Source organism: Scyliorhinus torazame, chromosome 13 (assembly GCF_047496885.1).
Source record: "Scyliorhinus torazame isolate Kashiwa2021f chromosome 13, sScyTor2.1, whole genome shotgun sequence".
Lineage (NCBI taxonomy): Eukaryota > Metazoa > Chordata > Chondrichthyes > Carcharhiniformes > Scyliorhinidae > Scyliorhinus > Scyliorhinus torazame.
The window spans coordinates 170,177,496-170,195,963 of record NC_092719.1 but is presented as its reverse complement, the minus strand read 5'-3'; the positions used below and the strand labels follow the sequence as shown (position 1 = coordinate 170,195,963).

Genomic DNA, 18,468 nt, shown 5'->3' with positions numbered 1-18,468 from the left:
CTTGCAGAATGTTGATGGTGGGGTGAGGAGAAGATGTGGTTTGTGGTGGCATCATACTGGAGTTCACGGATATGGCAGAGGATGACCTGTTAAATGTTGAGGCTGGTGTGCTGGAAAGTGAGGGCAAGGGAGACCTCATCTGGGAGGGAGGCGAAGGAGTGAGGGCAGAGGTGTCGAACCCAGTTAAGTGCCCTGTCAACCACAGTGGGGGGAAGCCTCAGTGACAGAAGACATGTCAGAAGCGCCATTTGTGAAGTTGGCAACATCGGAACAGATGCAACAGACGCAAAGAAACTGGGAGAATGGGATGGAGTCCTGACAGGAAGCAGGGTGTGAAGAGCTGTAGTCAAGGTAGCTGTGAGAATCGATGGGTTTATAGTGAATATTGATGATCAGTCGATCACCTGAAATGGAGACAGAGAGGTCAATGAAGGGAAGGGAATTATCGGAGATGGGCCATGTAAAGGAAAGAGGGGTGGAAATTGGAAGCAAAATTGATAAATTTTTCCAGTTCAAGACAAGAAGTGGTACCGATACAGTCATCGATGTAACGGAAAAATAGCCGTGGGAGTGTGCCGGAGTAGGACTGGAACAAAGAGTTCCACAAACCCACAGAAAGACAGGCATAACTGGAGCCCATATGGATACCCATAGCCACACTTTTAATTTGAAGGAAGTGCACAAGTTAAAGAAGAAATTGTTGGGTGAGAGAACGAGTTCAGAGAAGGGTGGTGAAGACCATTGTTTGTTCCTCTCACCTGCTGACAGTTTACCAAAGCTTGTTCATTCTCCATTATTACAGCCATCCTTTTAGAACCATCAGATAGGTGAACAGTAACCTAGTGAGATCAAGAAGCTTCAATTTAGACCAAAAAAAAGGAAATCTTGTAGAGTTAACTTGTTTGTTCTTATGTATTTCAGGATTCCTTTTCTTATTTTCATTACGGCTGTGTTTTGTTAATCAAATTTGAAAGGAAAGCTTAATTTAACTAACTTAGCCATCAATATGTCTCTTCCTCTATGACAAACATCCTAAATTGCATATGCCTTCACTTAATTGGATCAAATTCTTTGGTCAACAGAGGGTGGCATGGCGGCACAGTGGTTAGCACTGCTGTTTCACAGCACCAGGGACCTGTGTTCAATTCCGGCCTTGAGTGACTGCCTGTGTGGAGTTTCCACGCTCTCCCCGTGTCTGCGTGGGTTTCTTCTCACAGTCCAAAGATGTGCAGTTAGGTGGATTGGCCATGATAAATTGTCCCTTACTGCCCATGGGGTGTACAGGTTAGGTGGGTTATGGGGATAGGGTAGGGGAATAGGCCTAGGTAGGCTGCTTTTCAAAAAGGTTGGTGCAGACTTGATGGGTCGAGTGGCCTCCTTCTGCACTGTAGAGATTCTATGATTCTATCACCTCTTTTATCCTAACAATGGGGAAAATTGCACAGGAATGCCCTGTCCACAAAACAAAAAGAAGCTCTTTAATCCAACTAATTACTGCCTCATGAGTGTATTCTCAATCATCAGTAATGTGATGGAAGGTGTCATTGACAATGTGATCAAGTGGTTCTTACACTGCAAGAACCTACTCACCGATTCTCATGTGGATTCTGTTGTGGTACTCGGTGACCTTGTTGCAGCCTTGGCCAAAACCCCTTTCACCTCCCCAACTCACTCCAATTAAGTCCAGGGTCATGGTTGGCCTTCCTGCCTGGAAGCCAATTGAGGCAATCAAGTGATCACTTAAGGGCCACACACGAGTTCAAACAGTGTTTAAACGTGATGAGCATTTTTGTCTCCGCCACTCTTTCAGATAATTCCAGACTCCACCAGCCTCTCTTCACTCCCTTGACATCCTTCCACCAATTACTTCAAATCTACGCCTCTTGTTTATTGATTTTTTTTGCTAAGGGAAGTAAGTTCTTCCTATCCACTCTAAGCTACTCATAATATACCCCTCAATTAAATCTCCTCTCAGTCTCCTCTGTTCGAAAGAAAATAAACCCAGCCTATCCAATTTTTGCTCGTAACTAAAATTCTTAATTCCTGGCAATATTCTTGTAAATTTCATCGCTAATGTAATCACATCTTCCCTGTAATACAGTGACCAGAACCGTACACTGTACTTTAACTGTGGGCAAACAGAGGCTGGTTTAGCACAGTGGGCTAAACAGCTGGCTTGTAATGCAAAACAATGCCAGCAGCACGGGTCCAATTCCCGTACCGGCCTCCCCGAACAGGAGCCGGAATATGGCAACTAGGGGCTTTTCATAGTAACTTCATTGAAGCCTACTTGTGACAATAAGCGATTTTTTTATAACTAGTGTTTAATACATTTCTAGCGTAGTCTCCCTGCTCTTTTCTCTATGCCTTGGCCAACAATGGGAAATGGCTCATTTGCCTTGTTGACCACTTTATTCACCGGATCTGCTACTCTCAAGGATCTGTGAATATGCTCTCCAATGTGCCTCTATTCCTCTACACTTCTCAATATTCTACCATTTATTCTGTATCCCCTTGCCTCATTTACCCTTCCCAAGAGCATACCTCACATTTCTCTGGTTTGAATTCCATTTCTGTCCACTTCACCAGTCCACTGGTATATTCCTGCAGTCTAAAGCTTTCTTTCATATGATCATTGTACTGTCAATTTTCATTTCAACTGCAAACTTCTTAATTATGGCATCTACATTTAAGTCTAAATCATTGCTATATACCACACACAGCAAATGATCCAGTACTGAGCCCTGCAGAACCACACTAGAAACACCTTTGTGTCACATAAACACCCTTCGACCATAATGCCCTGCGTCCTGTCACTGTTTCAATTTTGGATCCAACTTCAGACTTTCCTTTGGATCTCACAAGTTTTTAACTTTCGGGCCAGTCTGTCATGTGGGACCTGGTCAAAAGTCTTGCTAAAAGCTTCATTGACCGGACCAAACATGCTGCCCTCATCAATCCTCCTTGTTACCTCCCCAAACGTTCAATCAGGTTAGTCAGACAAGACCTTCCATTGACAAACCCACGCTGTCTGCCCTTGATTACAAAAATCCTCTCTAAAAGATTATTTTTACTTCCAGACTATTCTCTAATAGTTTTCCCACGACCGAGGCCTATAATTACTTATTCCATCCCTTCCTACTTTTTAAATAATGATACATTAGCAGCTTTCCGGTCCTCTGACCTCATGCCTGTTTAGCAGAAGGTTTTAAATATATGTGATCTTAATATACAGAAGTACATTTTTCTTTCTATTATTACCTGCATTCAAATGATGGATCTTTATAAAGCTAAAGTGAGTTGAAATCTGACCCTGTCACTCTTACCTTGATTTGAACACAGGGAAAAAATACGTCTCTCCCAGAGCCACAACTGCCCTGAGGTTCCTGCCAGATTCCAAGCGCAGTGCAGGTGCCACCAGTAAAATTTAAAACTATTGTTAGGAACAGAAAAATGGGAAAGATTGTTAAATGAAACATAATCTTAATGATAGATCTTGATGGTGATCTTTGGGCAGCATGATGACACATTACATCAGTTGATATGTATTATGGGGACACCTTGCCCCTTCCTTCTCTGCCCCTCCTGGTGAAGTATGGCTCTTCTCTCCAAATGTCATCTTTCTGTCTTTCCCCCTGCCCTTCTATTCTTTTAAACATCTTGTCTTGTCTGGATAGAACATAGAACATACAGTGCAGAAGGAGGCCATTCGGCCCATCAAGTCTGCACCGACCCACTTAAGCCCTCATTTCCACCCTATCCCCGTAACCCAATAACCCCTCCTAACCTTTTTTGGACACTAGACGCAATTTTAGCATGTCCGATCCACCTAACCTGAACGTCTTTGGACTGTGGGAGGAAACCGGAGCACCCGGAGGAAACTCATTCCTATCACCCTGCCTTCAGAATACCCATTCTCCACTGCCTCCGAGGATCAGGTCCAAGCTTTTCATAGATGTTTTCAATGAGAAATTCCTCATCCCTCAACTCCACTGCCTCCTCATTTCTCTGTCCTCCCTTAATCTCTCCTTCCATCTCAATTGCCCATCCATAATTTTGCAGCTATTGATCTCCTTAATTACACCCACCTATGTCTTTAATGTCCTTTATTTACCAGTTATTACTATTATTCTCTCTCACCCTTGTTATTCCCATAGGAAAGCCCCCTTCTTTACCCCCTCAAGTCCAAGGGCATAAACCTGAAGCACTCAAGACCACCTGGTTTAGCCATCTGAGACTCAATCTGTTTGGACCACATCAAGCACTATTGAGCTCTATTCTTTGTCAAAAATGCTCACTCCCTCGGGGTCAACTGTGAATTTGAAGATAACCTCCGCTTCTTTTCTCTCTGCTAACCATTTCCTTAACATTTCTTTTGTACCCCATCCACCCTCACCTCCACAATATGCAAGGAATTTTAGGACTCCTTTGCCACTGTTTGAGAGTGTCCCTTTAGCTATTTCTGCTTTATTCCACCCATTCTCCTTTCTCACGAGGCCACACTTCCCCCAAAGATCTTCCTGATGCCCTAGCATTGAATCTGCATCTTTCCCCAATGTCTCTTTCATCTCCCCTCATGCCTCCCTGAGCACATTTTATCCATCAGGCCCACTTCCTGCTCTTTTACGCACATCCCCAGTTAACAATTGCCCATTGAGTTTCCCTTTCTAGCCTTTTGCTAGCTGACATTTTTAAATGGCTACCTCTCCTCAGATACTATCCCCACTTCTGGCCACTTATGCATCCTCTATTATTTTGCCTATATCAGTATACATGCCTTCAGCTACTTTGTCCCTAACTTCTGGAATTCCTTCTCCATTTCTTTTCTTCCTTTAAGATACTGAAAGCCTTCGGACCAAATTTCTGCAAAGTCAGGAAGACACTGCAGACCATTAAAAATGGTGGGCGGAACCCGGATGCAGACACCCCACCCTCATTTCCAACAGATACAATTTTTTTCAGGAGGGAACGGGATCAGGATATCATTCATGTGGGCAGGACACTTCAAACAGACTCTATTTTGGCTGGTCCAAGGGCTTTAACCTGCAGTGTGGGAGTCACAAAAAGATGTAAACATTCTTGAAGGGCAGATAAGGGCTGGGATTCTCCTTTTGGGAGACAAGGGGCTGGATTCTTTGATTTTGAGGCTTTGTCCCCACTCTGGCATGGCCAAAGCGGCACCGCCCCCGATTTGGTCATAAACTTTGATTCTCCAGCCTATTGCCGAACGCGATTCTGGCGTCCGGAGAATCCCGCCCCCAAGTGTTCCTGCCGGGATTGAATAGCATGAGATTCACGTTATCGTTGGGGGACTATCCATTCCGCGATTCAGGAGCTGCATATGGCCCAGCACTCTGCTGGCACGAATTGAAAGCAATTCCCAACCCAATGGGCGGTGTAACCACTGGGGCTGGAATTAACGCTAAAGAGCCAGACAGCCGGAGCTGTTTTTAAGCGCTCCACTCACCACACATTCACAGCAGCGACGAAGATGGCACAGGGAAGACCTGCCCCCTGATTTTGGGAGTCCAAAGTGGACCCACTGCTCGATGCCGAAGAGGAACACCCTCTTCCCCAGTGTGGGCCACAGACTCGAGCCTGCTCTCCTGAACGGCACATGGGAGGAAGTGGCAGAAGCAGTCAGTGATACCAGCCTCACCAGGAAGAGACAGCTTGTGACCATAAGGGGTAGGGGTCACTGGTGAGGCCTCTGTCCTGAGAGGCAGAAAACCAGGGAGGGTTCCAGCAGCCATGTGCACGTGTCCTTTGGTTGGGATGAGCTCTGTTAATCCCCTTCTTCCTCTGCAGTGGGGCAATGCTTCTGAGGAGTGCCCACACCTAGTGGGCCACTAATAGAGCCAGGCCACACCCATCCCCTTGTTGATACCGCTGGGGTATGAGGGTTTCCAGAGGGGCGGCCTGGGTGGACTCCCACGTCACCAGGTGCTCTCTGAGCATTTACAGGACATGGTGAGCAGTCAGCAGCATGAGCAGCCAGGAGCCTGTAAGTAGCACCAGGGAGGGGGTGTTAAGTCCAGATACTGCAGTAATGGCGGTCTGAGCCAGGCCGCCCCGATCTCCGGGGTGACACCCTGAGTCCACAGACATAGCACCACGTTATTGCCCGCTACTGCCCCAGGCCTGGACAGCCACCCCCAGCATGGTGCGGTGTACCTGACAATTTTTTCACTTTTTTTTAGCTTCCCACTGCCCCTCAATAGCCATGGAACCCAGGCCCCACTTGTAAATACTTGCACCAATTTGCGCCCACAAGACTTCTGCCGAAGAGGGGTGGAGCATGACGCGTACAACCCCTAAATGATATTTAAATCCATGCAAATGATGGTTTTGCATAAATCTGCCGGCACGAGGTGCAAGCTTCGATAACACTGCCAGCAAAGAACCGGATCATGGCAGTGGAATCGGCGTCGGCTGCAAATAATTATTTTTCCATTGCGCGCTACTCTCCGCCTGATCGCAATTATTGCTGCCGGCATCGAGAAGCGGTGAATTCAGCTCAAAGTCTATTTAACTATCATGATCTAAAGTTTTTTAGATGCCCTGCTCTTTAAACTTAAAAAGAAACAGGACATAGCTGTCAGTGAGACTGCTGGATTGCTTTGATTGGCAGGCATGGTTGAGAAAGAAAACAATGCACCTGGTCAAGCAGATTCATTTGAGCTCTTTTTTGACATTCCCAGGGCTATCATTAAGTCATTGTGAATGCTTTGCGGAGTTTCAAAAGCTACAAATATGACAGCGGGAGAATTTTGAGTTCACAGTTTGATTGACAGCTTAAAGAAGCTATTAAGGGATAAGCTGGGCGGGATTCTCCATCCTGCCGCACCAGTTTTTTTTGGTGCGGTGCACCCCCACTGGCGGCTGGATTCTCCGTCTCGCCAGCTGGCCAATGGGGTTTCCCATTGTGGGCAGCTCCACGCCGTCAGGAAATCCCCAGGCGTGGGTGCGCTGCCGGCGCAACAGACAATCACAACAGCGGAGATTCCAGCCCGCTGTCTTTAACGTGGCTCCTGAAAAAAAGATTAAACACTTGAGATCTAAAAGATTTGAATGGATTTTATAGATTGTTATGAGTTTATCTTATCTCATCTTCATATGTCTTTGGAGGTCTGTCTATGGTGGATGCTGGGCAACAGGCTACCGAGTTGGCACGGGGTATAAGGTGACAAAGGGTTGGGTGAGGTTATGAGTTGGCATTGAATTGGCATGGAAGGTATGAGGAGCCATAGGGGTATGGGTGGGGCATCAGCTGGCATGGAGGCTATGAGGGCCATGGAGGGATGGGTGCTGTGGTGCAGGGTGAGAGATAGAGGATCTCACAACTTCTAAAGTAATGTGATAAAATCCCAAAGAACTGAGGCATGTTCTCCAACAAGCCCACCTCAATGCTTACCCACCATAGCTGCTACCTTCTGCTTCCTGGATCAGAGGGCCAGACTCTACTTCCACCCCACGGAGCACAAATCATGCAATTTCGGATACTTTTGCAGCTTGGTAGTCACAATCTGGCCTTTAGTCTTTGACCAAGCTTTTAGTCAACTCCCACCTCAATATATATTTTTTTGATCTGTACCAATCTTTGCTCATGCTTCTGTGATGCATCCTAGGATGTTTTCCTTGGCTAAAGGCACTGGGCACGATCTACTGCCCGCGTTGCGCCTGAAAGGCAGCGCGGTGCGGCTGGTAGATGCTGGGAGATCCCTCTGCTTCAATCTACCTGGTTCACCACATCTTGCAAGATCTAACACAATCTCGCGAGATGTCACGATCTGAATCCCGCCCATTGTGAACCGGATCACTTTTTGCAAATCTGTTTATTAGAGCAAGACAGCTAGTCTCACTCTAATATGCCCTCCCATGATCTACCTGAGGCGTTGGAATCTAACCTCTTGGCCTCGGAGACCTCGGCTAAATGCCGTTCAGTGCTGGTCTCCACAAACGGGGACCAGACGGAACGGCACTCCTTGGGATCTAGGGGATTGGAGGCCCCCAGGTGCTTGCCCTCCAGGCAGGGTAGAACCCTGGCACTGCTGATGCTGCCCGGGCACCTTGGCACTGGCACATTGGCATTTTTCCCACAACAGTGATTGGGCCCGGGGGTACCCTGCGGGGGTGCAATTGGGTGTGTGGGGGCGGGCGGGCGGGGGGGGGGGCAGAACCCCCTTATAGGTGAGTTCGGGGATCAAGAGATCGCGATGCCATTTTAAAATTGGCACTCCCCACTGAGGCCCTGAATAGAACCAGAGTCGAGGCAGATAGCATGGTGTTTCTTGGCACTGCGAATGCCGGGAAGCACCTGGCTAAATGGGCTTGTTACAGAACTTTGTTCCCATTCGGTTAGGTCGCGCCCACTATATAAATGCAGGTTGCTTTTAAGGAGAAAACAAAATACAAATTGTAATGGTAGTTCTAATTTTACTGAGACCACCAAGTTAAATCATTCATGGCATTCTGACTCAGATACCACTCCTGATCAAATATTCAACCACTGCATCATCTGGGGCATATTGAAATTTTTTAATTACACCGTATAAGGCTTTAATCTTTAAATTTGAAATAAACGGCAACAGTCTCACCTCTGTGAAATGGTTTCAGTATGTAAATACCAAACAGAATTAGAAGCAAGGTAAGAATGAGGATTATAGGGGCCAGTAGGACCAGTGGGTATTTCAGCTTATCAGCCATCTCTTCTCGTCTGAGATGCATAGCAGACATGTTGCTTCTCCTCTGTGCTCTCCTCTCTGCTTTCTCAGTTCGGGATCGTCCATAAACAGTCGAGGGCTTCCACGCTGATTTTGCCTCCTCTCCATTACTGTTGTCTTGGCAAACTGTGCTGGGGAACTGCAGGCTAGTGACAAACATGGCGAGAGGAACTTGAAGTCATAAAAGCAATATTATTTTTAAATTGGGTTCTGGAAGGTTAGAAGAAATTCTTTAAAAGCTGTCCTTAGCCAATAGCTAATCTTTTGGCCTTGTGAAGTTTGTTGACATGATTTCTTGTATCAAGTTGGTTGCACCTTCAAATTAGTGGCTGTAACAGACCTACAAGAAAAATGCAAAATTAAACAAATTAAAAAATCCAAGGGATGCGTTAATAGGGCCTAATTATAAAATAATGGTGAGGCAAAAAGTACTGTTATTTATTTCAAAATGCAACAGCAAATCAGATGATAATAATTATAATCTTTTGGGCGGCATGTGGCACAGTGGTTAGCACTGGGACTGCGGCACTGAGGACCTGGGTTCGAATCCCGGCCCTGGGACACTGTCCATGTGGAGTTTGCACATTCTCCCCGTGTCTGCGTGGGTTTCACCCCCACAACCCACGCTAAATTGCCCCTTAATTGGAAAAAAAAAATTAGTTGGGTGCTCTAAATTCATTAAAAGAAATAAAGATAATCTTTATTGTGGCAGATGTGAGGTTAAATGTGGAAATCCAAAAGTTATTGTTCGACATTCACCACTCCACTTGTTAGCTGACTCACCAGTGAAATGCTTTGAACTGCATGAGGTTGCTATTTTTTGCTTGGTAAATATGAACTAAATTCACTACAAATAGTTAAGTCTTGCCCATTTCAGTCTATTGACCATTTCCCGTGGATGACCTTTTCACTCGGCAGCCAATTGAAGCCTTTAAGTGGACGATTAATGCCAACTTAAGGGCCAACCCGCCAACACTAGTATTGGGGAGGGGCAGTCTCACCATGCGGGGAGCATATAACGTAAACCCATATGGGGTAGCTTGGAGGAATCCCAGGGGCAGCACTCGTTCAAAGGCACTCAGTGCTAAATCGAGGCACCCAGCATCAGGAACAGTCAGCCGCACTGAAAGCCATTCTTCTGCCTTTGCTGCTAATCTCCCTCGTCCCACCATGATCTTTCCCCATGAATCTCTCTCATCACCACTCACGTGGTAACCTGGCATCCAGTGACTGTACTAGGCTGCAGGTGGGTGTTGTAACAGCAGCAGCCACTGTCTCCCAGTGGCATTGTGATTAATGGGCTCTGTTTGACTGGTAGTGCTCGGCGGGCAGAGCTTCCACCCTTGGTGTCCAACATTTCAGGGAACGTCCCCGGCCATTTAGTTATGAGCCTCAAGTAGCACTTAATGTGTTGAGCCTTCCTGAAAAGGGGCGACGCAGGATTTTACCCAACTCTCCAGCCAACAAATAAACCTAGATCACCTCCAATAAATACCATCCATGCAGTCCCATTCCTTCAGGATTTATAAATGTTGCTGATTTGAAAAATGTACAGTTTTAAATTATGACCTTTTTTACTTTCCCTTTCAGTCTCTCTTTGCCTATTTTTAAATCCAATCTTTCCCTCACTTTATTTTCCTTTCTGTATCTGCTTTAGCATTAAGTTCACTTACTCTAATTTATATTTCCTTCTCGTCCTTGCGCTATTTTACAACTTTAAAATTTGCTTAAAGTCCCTGCTACAGTAAATGTTGGCCCATTATTGCAGCATAGGAGGTGTCAACATGAATGTCTCTTTTGGATTATCTCATGGCACCTCTGTGTATCTATATAAATAGGCTTCCATCTGCAAAGAACTTCACACAAAAGAATATTAAAATAGTTTTACCTGCAGCATGGAAAGTTTTCTTTTAAAAGGTGATAATGGGACTTCTTTTAACATAATAATGTGTGGAACAAAACAGCCAAATAGAGATGAAACAACTGAGCTCATTTCTGGTTTATCACACATATAACCGTGAAGTGGAATTGTATGACGATGTTGGATATCTTTTCCAAACCAAATCTCACATAAATGTGGATTATTTTACAATCTATTTTACCCCAACCTATAACACTTAAATTATTATTATTTTTAATTTGGAATTTTCTAATCCAAGGGGAAAAAACCTGATTGCAAACTGTGGAAACCCCAGTTATGTTGAATAATAATGGTGTCTGGATCCATTTCCTGTTCAATTATGTAATTTATGTTCTTTTATTCAACACAGTTACTGTGCAGTGAGAATCAGCATGAAGGTAAATGATTAATGTTGCAGCTGTCCTTTCTAAACGATTATCTTTAATTCACAGTGCAATACACAACATTCTCCTCAACCAATCAATGCTTGTGTTCATACTGCACGAGATTGCAACCGCTCTAATTTCCTTAGTCCACCTTAATCCCATATCTCTATTCACTTCTCCCTAATACATACTTGACCCTCCTCTTGAATTCGTCAGTGATCCCTACTTCAACTACCCTACCTGGTGTGTCAGGGAGTTTAAGAACGCACAGTGGCGCAGTGGTTAGCACTGCTGCTCACAGCGTCGAGGACCCAGGTTTGATCCCGGCCCTGGGTCACTGTCCGTGTGGAGTTTGCACATTCTCCCCTTGTTTGCAACGGTCTCACCCCCACAACCCAAAGAGGTGCGGGGTAACTGGATTGGCCATGGGAAAATACTCCTTGGGTGGAAATGTCTTAAAAATCCAGTTCCAGTAGGAATATTCACGTTTCATAATTAGCTGCTAATTGGCTTGTTTCTATTTCAGATTTGCAGCTTCATACTTTTATTCTTTTACCATTGAAACTGTAGCCAACTTGGCCCAACGAACAGCAAAACGTTTCCAGTTGTCATGTAAGAGTACCTTTAAGAAATGGGTGTTTATAAATGGGTGTGTATAAATATCTGTAGTTAGAGTACCTTTAAGAAATGGGTGTTTATTACTGCAGTGATGTCAAAGAGTGGGTGGAGCAGGGCTGTCTGTCAGCTTTTTACTTTTGTTTTAGGCTGTTTGCTGCAGGGTGTGTTTTAGTTTTGTTTTCAGTATTGGAGCTGAAGCCAGACCAAGTAGGTGTACTGTTGATCTCTCTGCCATCAAAAGACCACCTCTTGATCATTTGGTGAATTCAGAATTATCAATGTTCTCAGTAGTGAATGTAAACCTAATGTGCTTCTGTTAAAAGGTGTTTCTTTTGTCTTCTGGATATTGTTTGGGAAGTTATTAAGGATTACTTAGTGTTGTATTCTTTGGGGGTTGTATTTGAATTGATGGTTGCTAAGATGTTCACTGTATGTTTTAAAAAGATTAACTTGAGTTCATATTATAAACATTGTTTTGCTTTAAAAAATACTTTTCCATTTCTGCTGTACCACACCTGTAGAGTGGGCCGTGTGCTCCCCATACCACAATCTATTAAAAGTTGTGGGTCAGGTGAACTTCATGATACACTTTGGGGTTCTCTAAACCCTGGCCCATAACAAATTGGGGGTTTGTCCGGGATAAAAGTCTGTCTATTGAATTGGCTTAGTGAACTTAAAGACAGTGAGGGGTGAGCATATTGTGGTTGCTTATTAGGTGTGGTATTTTAGTTTAAGTTGGGAGTGTGTTGTGGATAATGGCTCTTTCAGACGCTCAGAAGTTTTTGGGGGTGGAGACGATCACACGCAGTACCTTACGGACAGAGACTAAAAGCAGACTGTTAGATTTGGCAAAAACATTGCAGTTAACATTACCTGACAAAATGTGAAAAGGTTAGGTAATTATGGCCGTGGCTAAGCATTTAAATACCTTTGATACAGTTGCGATACAGTTTGACTCATTGGAAAAGGCAAAAATACAGTTACAAATTAAACAAATGGAACATGAGACAGAATTAAAGCAGTTTGAATACGAAAGAGAGGAAAAAGAAAGAGAGAGAGAGGAAAAAGAAAAGGAGAGAGAAGAAAGGAGAAAAGAAAGAATAGCCCCAGCAGAACAAAAAGAAAGAAAGGGAGATACAGATCAGGGAAAAAGATAAAGAGAGAGAGTTTGAACTTCAGAAAATGGCCATGAAACATGACAGTCAGTTAAAATTGGCAGACTTAAAGGGAAACATACAGTTGGATGATAGTGATGAGGATAGTGAGAAAGAGTGTCAAAGTCGAAAGCTTGGTGGGGATCTATTTAAATATGTCCAAGCATTGCCAAGGTTCGACAAGAACGAGGTGGAAGCCTTTTTCACTTCATTTGCGAAGGTGGCGAAACAAATGAAATGGCCAAGGACATGTGGGTATTACTGATTCAAACAAAGCTGATAGGGAGGGCTAGTTTACATCACTACCGGAGGAGGTATCTGGGACATATGAGGAGGTGAAAAATTCCATCTTAGGTACATATGAACTAGTGCCTGAAGCCTACAGACAAAGGTTTAGAAATTTAAGGAAAGAATTTGGTCAAACATACATGGAGTTTGAAAGGCTCAAACAAAGTAATTTTGATAGGTGGATAAGGGCTTTGAAAATAGACCAAACATATGAAGCACTGAGAGAAATTATGCTTTTGGAGGAGTTTAAAAATTCAATTCCTGATGTAGTGAGAACTCATGTGGAAGAGCAGAGGATTAAAACTGCGAGGTTAGCAGCAGAAATGGCAGATGATTATGAATTAGTTCAGAAATCAAAGCTTGGTTTCCGACATCAGTTTCAGCCTGTGAGGGATAGAAACTGGGGACATGAGAAATACTCAAGTGGTAAAAGTAAAGGTGATCTGATGGGTGATAATAAGGAGAGTGTACTTCAGATTAAAAAAGAAATCCAGGAGGGTGGAAGAGACATGAAAAGTTTCAAATGTTTTCACTGTAATAAACTAGGCCATGTAAAGTCACAGTGTTGGTGGTTGAAGAAAAGCACTGGGAAGGCTGATGTGATAAAACAGGATAAGACAGTGGGGTTTGTTAAAGTGGTAAAGGAAAGCCCAAGTGAAGCGAAGGAGGTGCAAAAGATTGTACAGCCTGATCAAGAGGTGATTGATAAGAATGTGCCAGATTCTTTAAAGAATTTACTTGTGTGGGTAAAGTTTACTCATGTGTATCAGGAGGAGCAGGTGAAGACGTCACAATTTTAAGAGATACGGGAGCTAGTCAATCTTTAATGGTGAGAGATGAGGAGTTATGTAGTTTGGGACGAATGTTGCCAGAAAAAGGGATAATATGTGGAATTCAGGGTGAGAGGAGTAGTGTTCCATCATATAAGGTAAAGTTAGAAAGCCCAGTGAAGAGTGGTGAAGTGGTAGTAGGAGTAATAGAAAAACTATCTTGTCCAGGAATAGTTTATCTTGGGTAATGATATAGCTGGATCGCAGGTGGGAGTGATGCCTACTGTGGTTGATAAGCCAATGCAAAATCAGACAACTGAAGCGTTGAAGGACGAATATCCTGGGATTTTTCCAGATTGTGTAGTAACAAGGTTGCAAAGTCACAGGTTAAGACAAGAGGAGAAATCAGAGAGTGAAGATAAAGGTGAAGTGCAATTATCAGAAATGATTTTTGAGCCGGTTGTGGCTATGCCTAGATAGGTTGCACGGTCGGCAGCTCCCACCGATAACGGACTTTTAGACCCTTTTACGGAGCTCCATCGGCACTTTGACGGCGATTCCCAGTGTGGGAAGGAAACAGTGAGGGTCGCCCAGTGCTGTATGGAGTGGACCAGGAGTGGGGCGATCAAAAAAGCGGCTTTGGAGAAGAGAGGAGAACGTGCGCGAAAAAACAAGATGGCGGCTGGCGGGGATCAGGCAGCATGGGCCCAGTGGTCATGGGAGCAGCAGGAGTTTTTGAGAAGCTGCTTTGCGGAGTTAAAGGCGGAGATGTTGGCCCCTATGAAGGCGTCGATTGAGAGGTTGGTGGAGACCCAGAAGATGCAGGGGACAGCGATAAAGGAGGTGCAGCAGAAGGCCTCTGATAACGAGGATGAGATTTTGGGCCTGGTGGTTAGAACGGAGGCGCACGAGGCGCTGCACAAAAAATGGCAGGAGAAGCTGTAACACCTGGAGAATAGGTCAAGGAGGCAGAACCTGCGGATTCTGGGTCTCCCTGAAGGCGTGGAGGGGTCGGATGCTGGGGCGTATGTGACCACGATGCTGGGTACGCTGATGGGCGTGGGGGCTTTCCCGCAGCCCCTGGAGCTGGATGGGGTGCACAGAGTCCTGGCAAGGAGGCCTAGGGCAAACGAGCCGCCGAGAGCTATGCTGGTAAGATCCCACCACTTCACCGATAAGGAGTTTGTCCTGCGATGGGCGAAGAAGGAGCGGAGCAGCAGGTGGGAGAACACCGAGATCCGGATTTATCAGGACTGGGGTGCAGAGCTGGCCAAGAAGCGTGCAGGATTCAACCGGGCCAAGGTGGTCCTCCACAGCAAAGGGGTGAATTTCGGGCTGTTACAACCGGCGCGGCTGTGGGTTACCTATCAGGACCGGCACCACTATTTTGATACGCCGGACGAGGCGTGGACTTTTATCAAGAATGAGAAGCTGGATTTGAGCTAATGGACTGTAGTATGTTGTGGGGGTTGCTGGTGCGGTGGTGGGGGCTGGGGGGGGGGGGGTGTTATGTTGGGGTTTTCCCTGTGTTCTCTTGTGTTTTTGTTGCCCCCTTTGCCCTGAGCCCTCAAGGCTTTGGGCGAGGTCGCAGTTGGGAAGAGCTGCGTCACAGGTGGTGGGGTCGGCCCAGACAGGGAGAGCAGTTTATCCGCTCAATGGTGGGGGCAGTACCCGAAGCTAGGGGGTTTGAGAGTATTGTGCCTTGTTTTTTTTCTTCGTTCTCTGTACACACGGGGTGTAGGGGGGACTCTCTTTACCTCACTTAGGTGTGTGGGGGGGGGGTGTTGGAGACTCGTAAGGGGAGCCGACAGTGGGATTGGAGGTGGAGGCGGGAGCGGCCGGGGTCAGCATGAGTCAGTTGACTTGCGGGAGTGCAATGGGGGGGGGGGGGTAAGGGGGTTAAGCGGATGCTTGACTGGAGTGGGGAGGGGGTTGGGGGGGGCTGGGATGCTGCTTTGCTGACCGACGGAGAATCGATTTTAAAGGGGAGAGTCGGGACCCGGAGCCTCTGGCTGGGGGGCTGGAGTGTGCGGGAGGCGCGGGCATGTGGCTGGGCCTAAAAAAGGAGATGGCTAGACGGCGGGATGGAGGATGGAGAGGGGGGGGCGTAATTAGCCCCCGACCAGGCTGATCACGTGGAACGTGAGAGGCCTGAATGGGCTGGTCAATAGGGCCTGTGTGTTTTCGCACTTAAGGGGGCTAAAGGCAGACGTAGCCATGCTACAAGAAACACATCTGAAGATTGCGAATCAAACCAGGCTGAGGAAGGGATGGGTGGGGCAGGTTTTCCACTCAGGGCTGGATGCGAAGACGAGGGGGTTCGCAATTTTGGTGAGCAAGCGGGTGGCATTTGAGGCGGCGGGAATTGTGGCGGATAAAGGGGGTGGATATATTATGGTGAGTGGCAGGTTGCAGGGGGCCCGGGTGGTGCTAGTGAATGTTTATGCTCCGAACTGGGGTGATGCAGGGTTCATGAAGCGGATGTTGAGTAGGATTCCGGATTTGGAGTCAAGCAGTTTGGTAATGGGGGAGGACTTCAATAGGGTCCTGGAACCGGCACTGGACTGGTCTAGGTCGAGATCGGGTAAGAGGCCGACAGCGGCCAAAGTTCTGAGGGGGTTCCTGGAACAGATGGGGGGAGTGGACCCGTGGGGATTTGCCAGGCCAAGGGCGAAGGAGTTTTCTTTCTTCTCCCATGTGCACAAGGCATACTCGCAGATTGATTTTTTCGTGGTAAGTAGGGCGCTAGTCCCGAGAATGGAGGGGGTGAAATATTCGGCCATTGCGATCTCGGACCATGCCCCGCACTGGGTGGAGTTGGGGCTGGGGGGAGGAGAGAGGCCAACGTCCTCTGTGGAGACTGGAAGTAGGACAATTGGCGGATGAGGAGGTCTGTGGGCGGATTCGGCGGTGTATCCGAAGCTGGAGACCAATGATACTGGGGAGGTTTCAGTGAGTGTGGTCTGGGAGGCGCTGAAGGCAGTTATCAGGGGGGAACTAATTTCAGTCAGGGCCCACAGGGAGAAGAGGGACAGGATGGAGAGGGAGAGGTTGGTGGGGGAGATACTTAGGGTGGACAGGAGGTATGCGGAATCCCCCGAGGAGGGGTTGTTAAAGGAGCGCCGGAGTCTGCAGGCGGAGTTTGACCTGCTTACCACGGGAAAGGCTGAGGCTCAGTTGAGGAAGGTACAAGGAGCGGTATATGAGTATGGGGAGAAGGCAAACAGGATTCTGGCACATCAGCTGCGGAAGAGAGAGGCGGCCAGGGAGATTGGGGGAATTAGGGATCAGGGGGTAACACGGTGCTGAGCTTGGCAAGGATCAACAAAGTCTTCAAGGACTTTTATGGCAAATTGTATGAGTCAGAACCACCGGAAGGGGGGAGGGGATGAAGCAATTCCTGGACCAACTGAGGTTCCCTAAGGTGGAGGAGGGGCGAGTAGAGGGATTGGGGGCCCCGATTGAGATGGAGGAATTGGTTAAGGGGTTGGAGGATATGCAGTCGGGCAAGGCCCCGGGATCAGATGGGTAGAATTTTACAGGAAATTCTCAGAGCTGTTGGGTCCGCTATTGTTGAGAACGTTTAACGAGGCTAAGGAAAAGGGAACCCTTCCCCCGACGATGTCGCAGGCTCTGATCTCACTTATCCTTAAGCAAGCTAAGGACCCGTTGCAATGTGGCTCCAATGTGGCCAAGATCTTGGCCACTAGGATTGAGGACTGTGTCCCGGGAGTGATCAATGAGGATCAGACGGGGTTTGTAAAGGGCAGGCAGTTGAACACGAATGTGTGGAGGCTCCTGAATGTGATCATGATGCCCTCGGAAGGGGGGGATGTAGAAGTGGTGGCAGCAATGGACGCAGAGAAAGCCTTTGATCGGGTGGAGTGGGAGTACCTGTGGGAAGTGTTAGACAGATTTGGGTTTGGAGAGGAATTTATGGGGTGGGTTAAATTGTTGTATCAGGCCCCGGTATCGAGTGTGTCGACGAACCGGCTGCGGTCGGAGTGCTTTAGGTTACATCAAGGAACGAGGCAGGGGTGCCCCCTGTCCCCCCTGCTGTTTGCCCTGGCGATCGAGTCACTGGCCATGGCGTTGAGTGAGTCCAGAAACTGGAGGGGGCTGGTTCGGGGGGGGGGAGGGAGAGGAGCATCGGGTCTCGCTGTATGTGGATGACCTGCTCCTGTACATTGCCGATCCGGTGAAGGGGATGAGAGAAGTCATGCAGATCCTTAGAGATTTCGGGGACTTTTCGGGGTATAAGTTGAATGTTGGGAAAAGCGAGCTTTTTGTGATACATGCGAGGGGCCAGGAAAAGAGACTGGGAGAGCTACCGCTTAAGATGGTGGAGAGGAGCTTTCGCTACTTGGGCATACAGGTGGCTAAGAGTTGGGGTGCCCTGCACAAGCTCAATTTAGCACGGCTGGTGGATCAGATGGAGCAGGACTTTAAGAGGTGGGACATGCCGCCGTTTTCCCTGGCGGGCAGGGTGCAGTCCGTGAAGATGACGGTCCTCCCCAGGTTCTTGTTTGTCTTCCAGTGCCTTCCCATCCTCATCCCCAAGTCCTTTTTCAAGCGGGTAAACAGGATTATTACGGGATTTGTGTGGGCAAACAAGACCCCGCATGCTAA

General features: G+C 47.0%; 1 protein-coding gene across 7 annotated transcripts in view; it reads right to left on the bottom strand.

Annotated features, from left to right (window-relative positions):
- LOC140388365 (uncharacterized) overlaps nt 1-18,468 on the bottom strand; it is a 114,181-nt gene that overhangs the window by 50,590 nt on the left and 45,123 nt on the right. For 5 of the 7 annotated variants that reach the window (XM_072472415.1, XM_072472413.1, XM_072472417.1 and 2 more), the window contains 3 exons: nt 8,598-9,063; nt 3,327-3,433; nt 759-839 (listed from right to left, as the gene is read on the bottom strand). In XM_072472415.1, coding sequence (XP_072328516.1) covers nt 759-839; nt 3,327-3,433; nt 8,598-8,883 — 474 coding nt within the window. In that variant the 5' untranslated portion in view covers nt 8,884-9,063. The remainder of the gene's footprint in view (nt 1-758; nt 840-3,326; nt 3,434-8,597; nt 9,064-18,468) is intronic. The other 2 variants (XM_072472416.1, XM_072472418.1) reach the window with 1 other exon arrangement.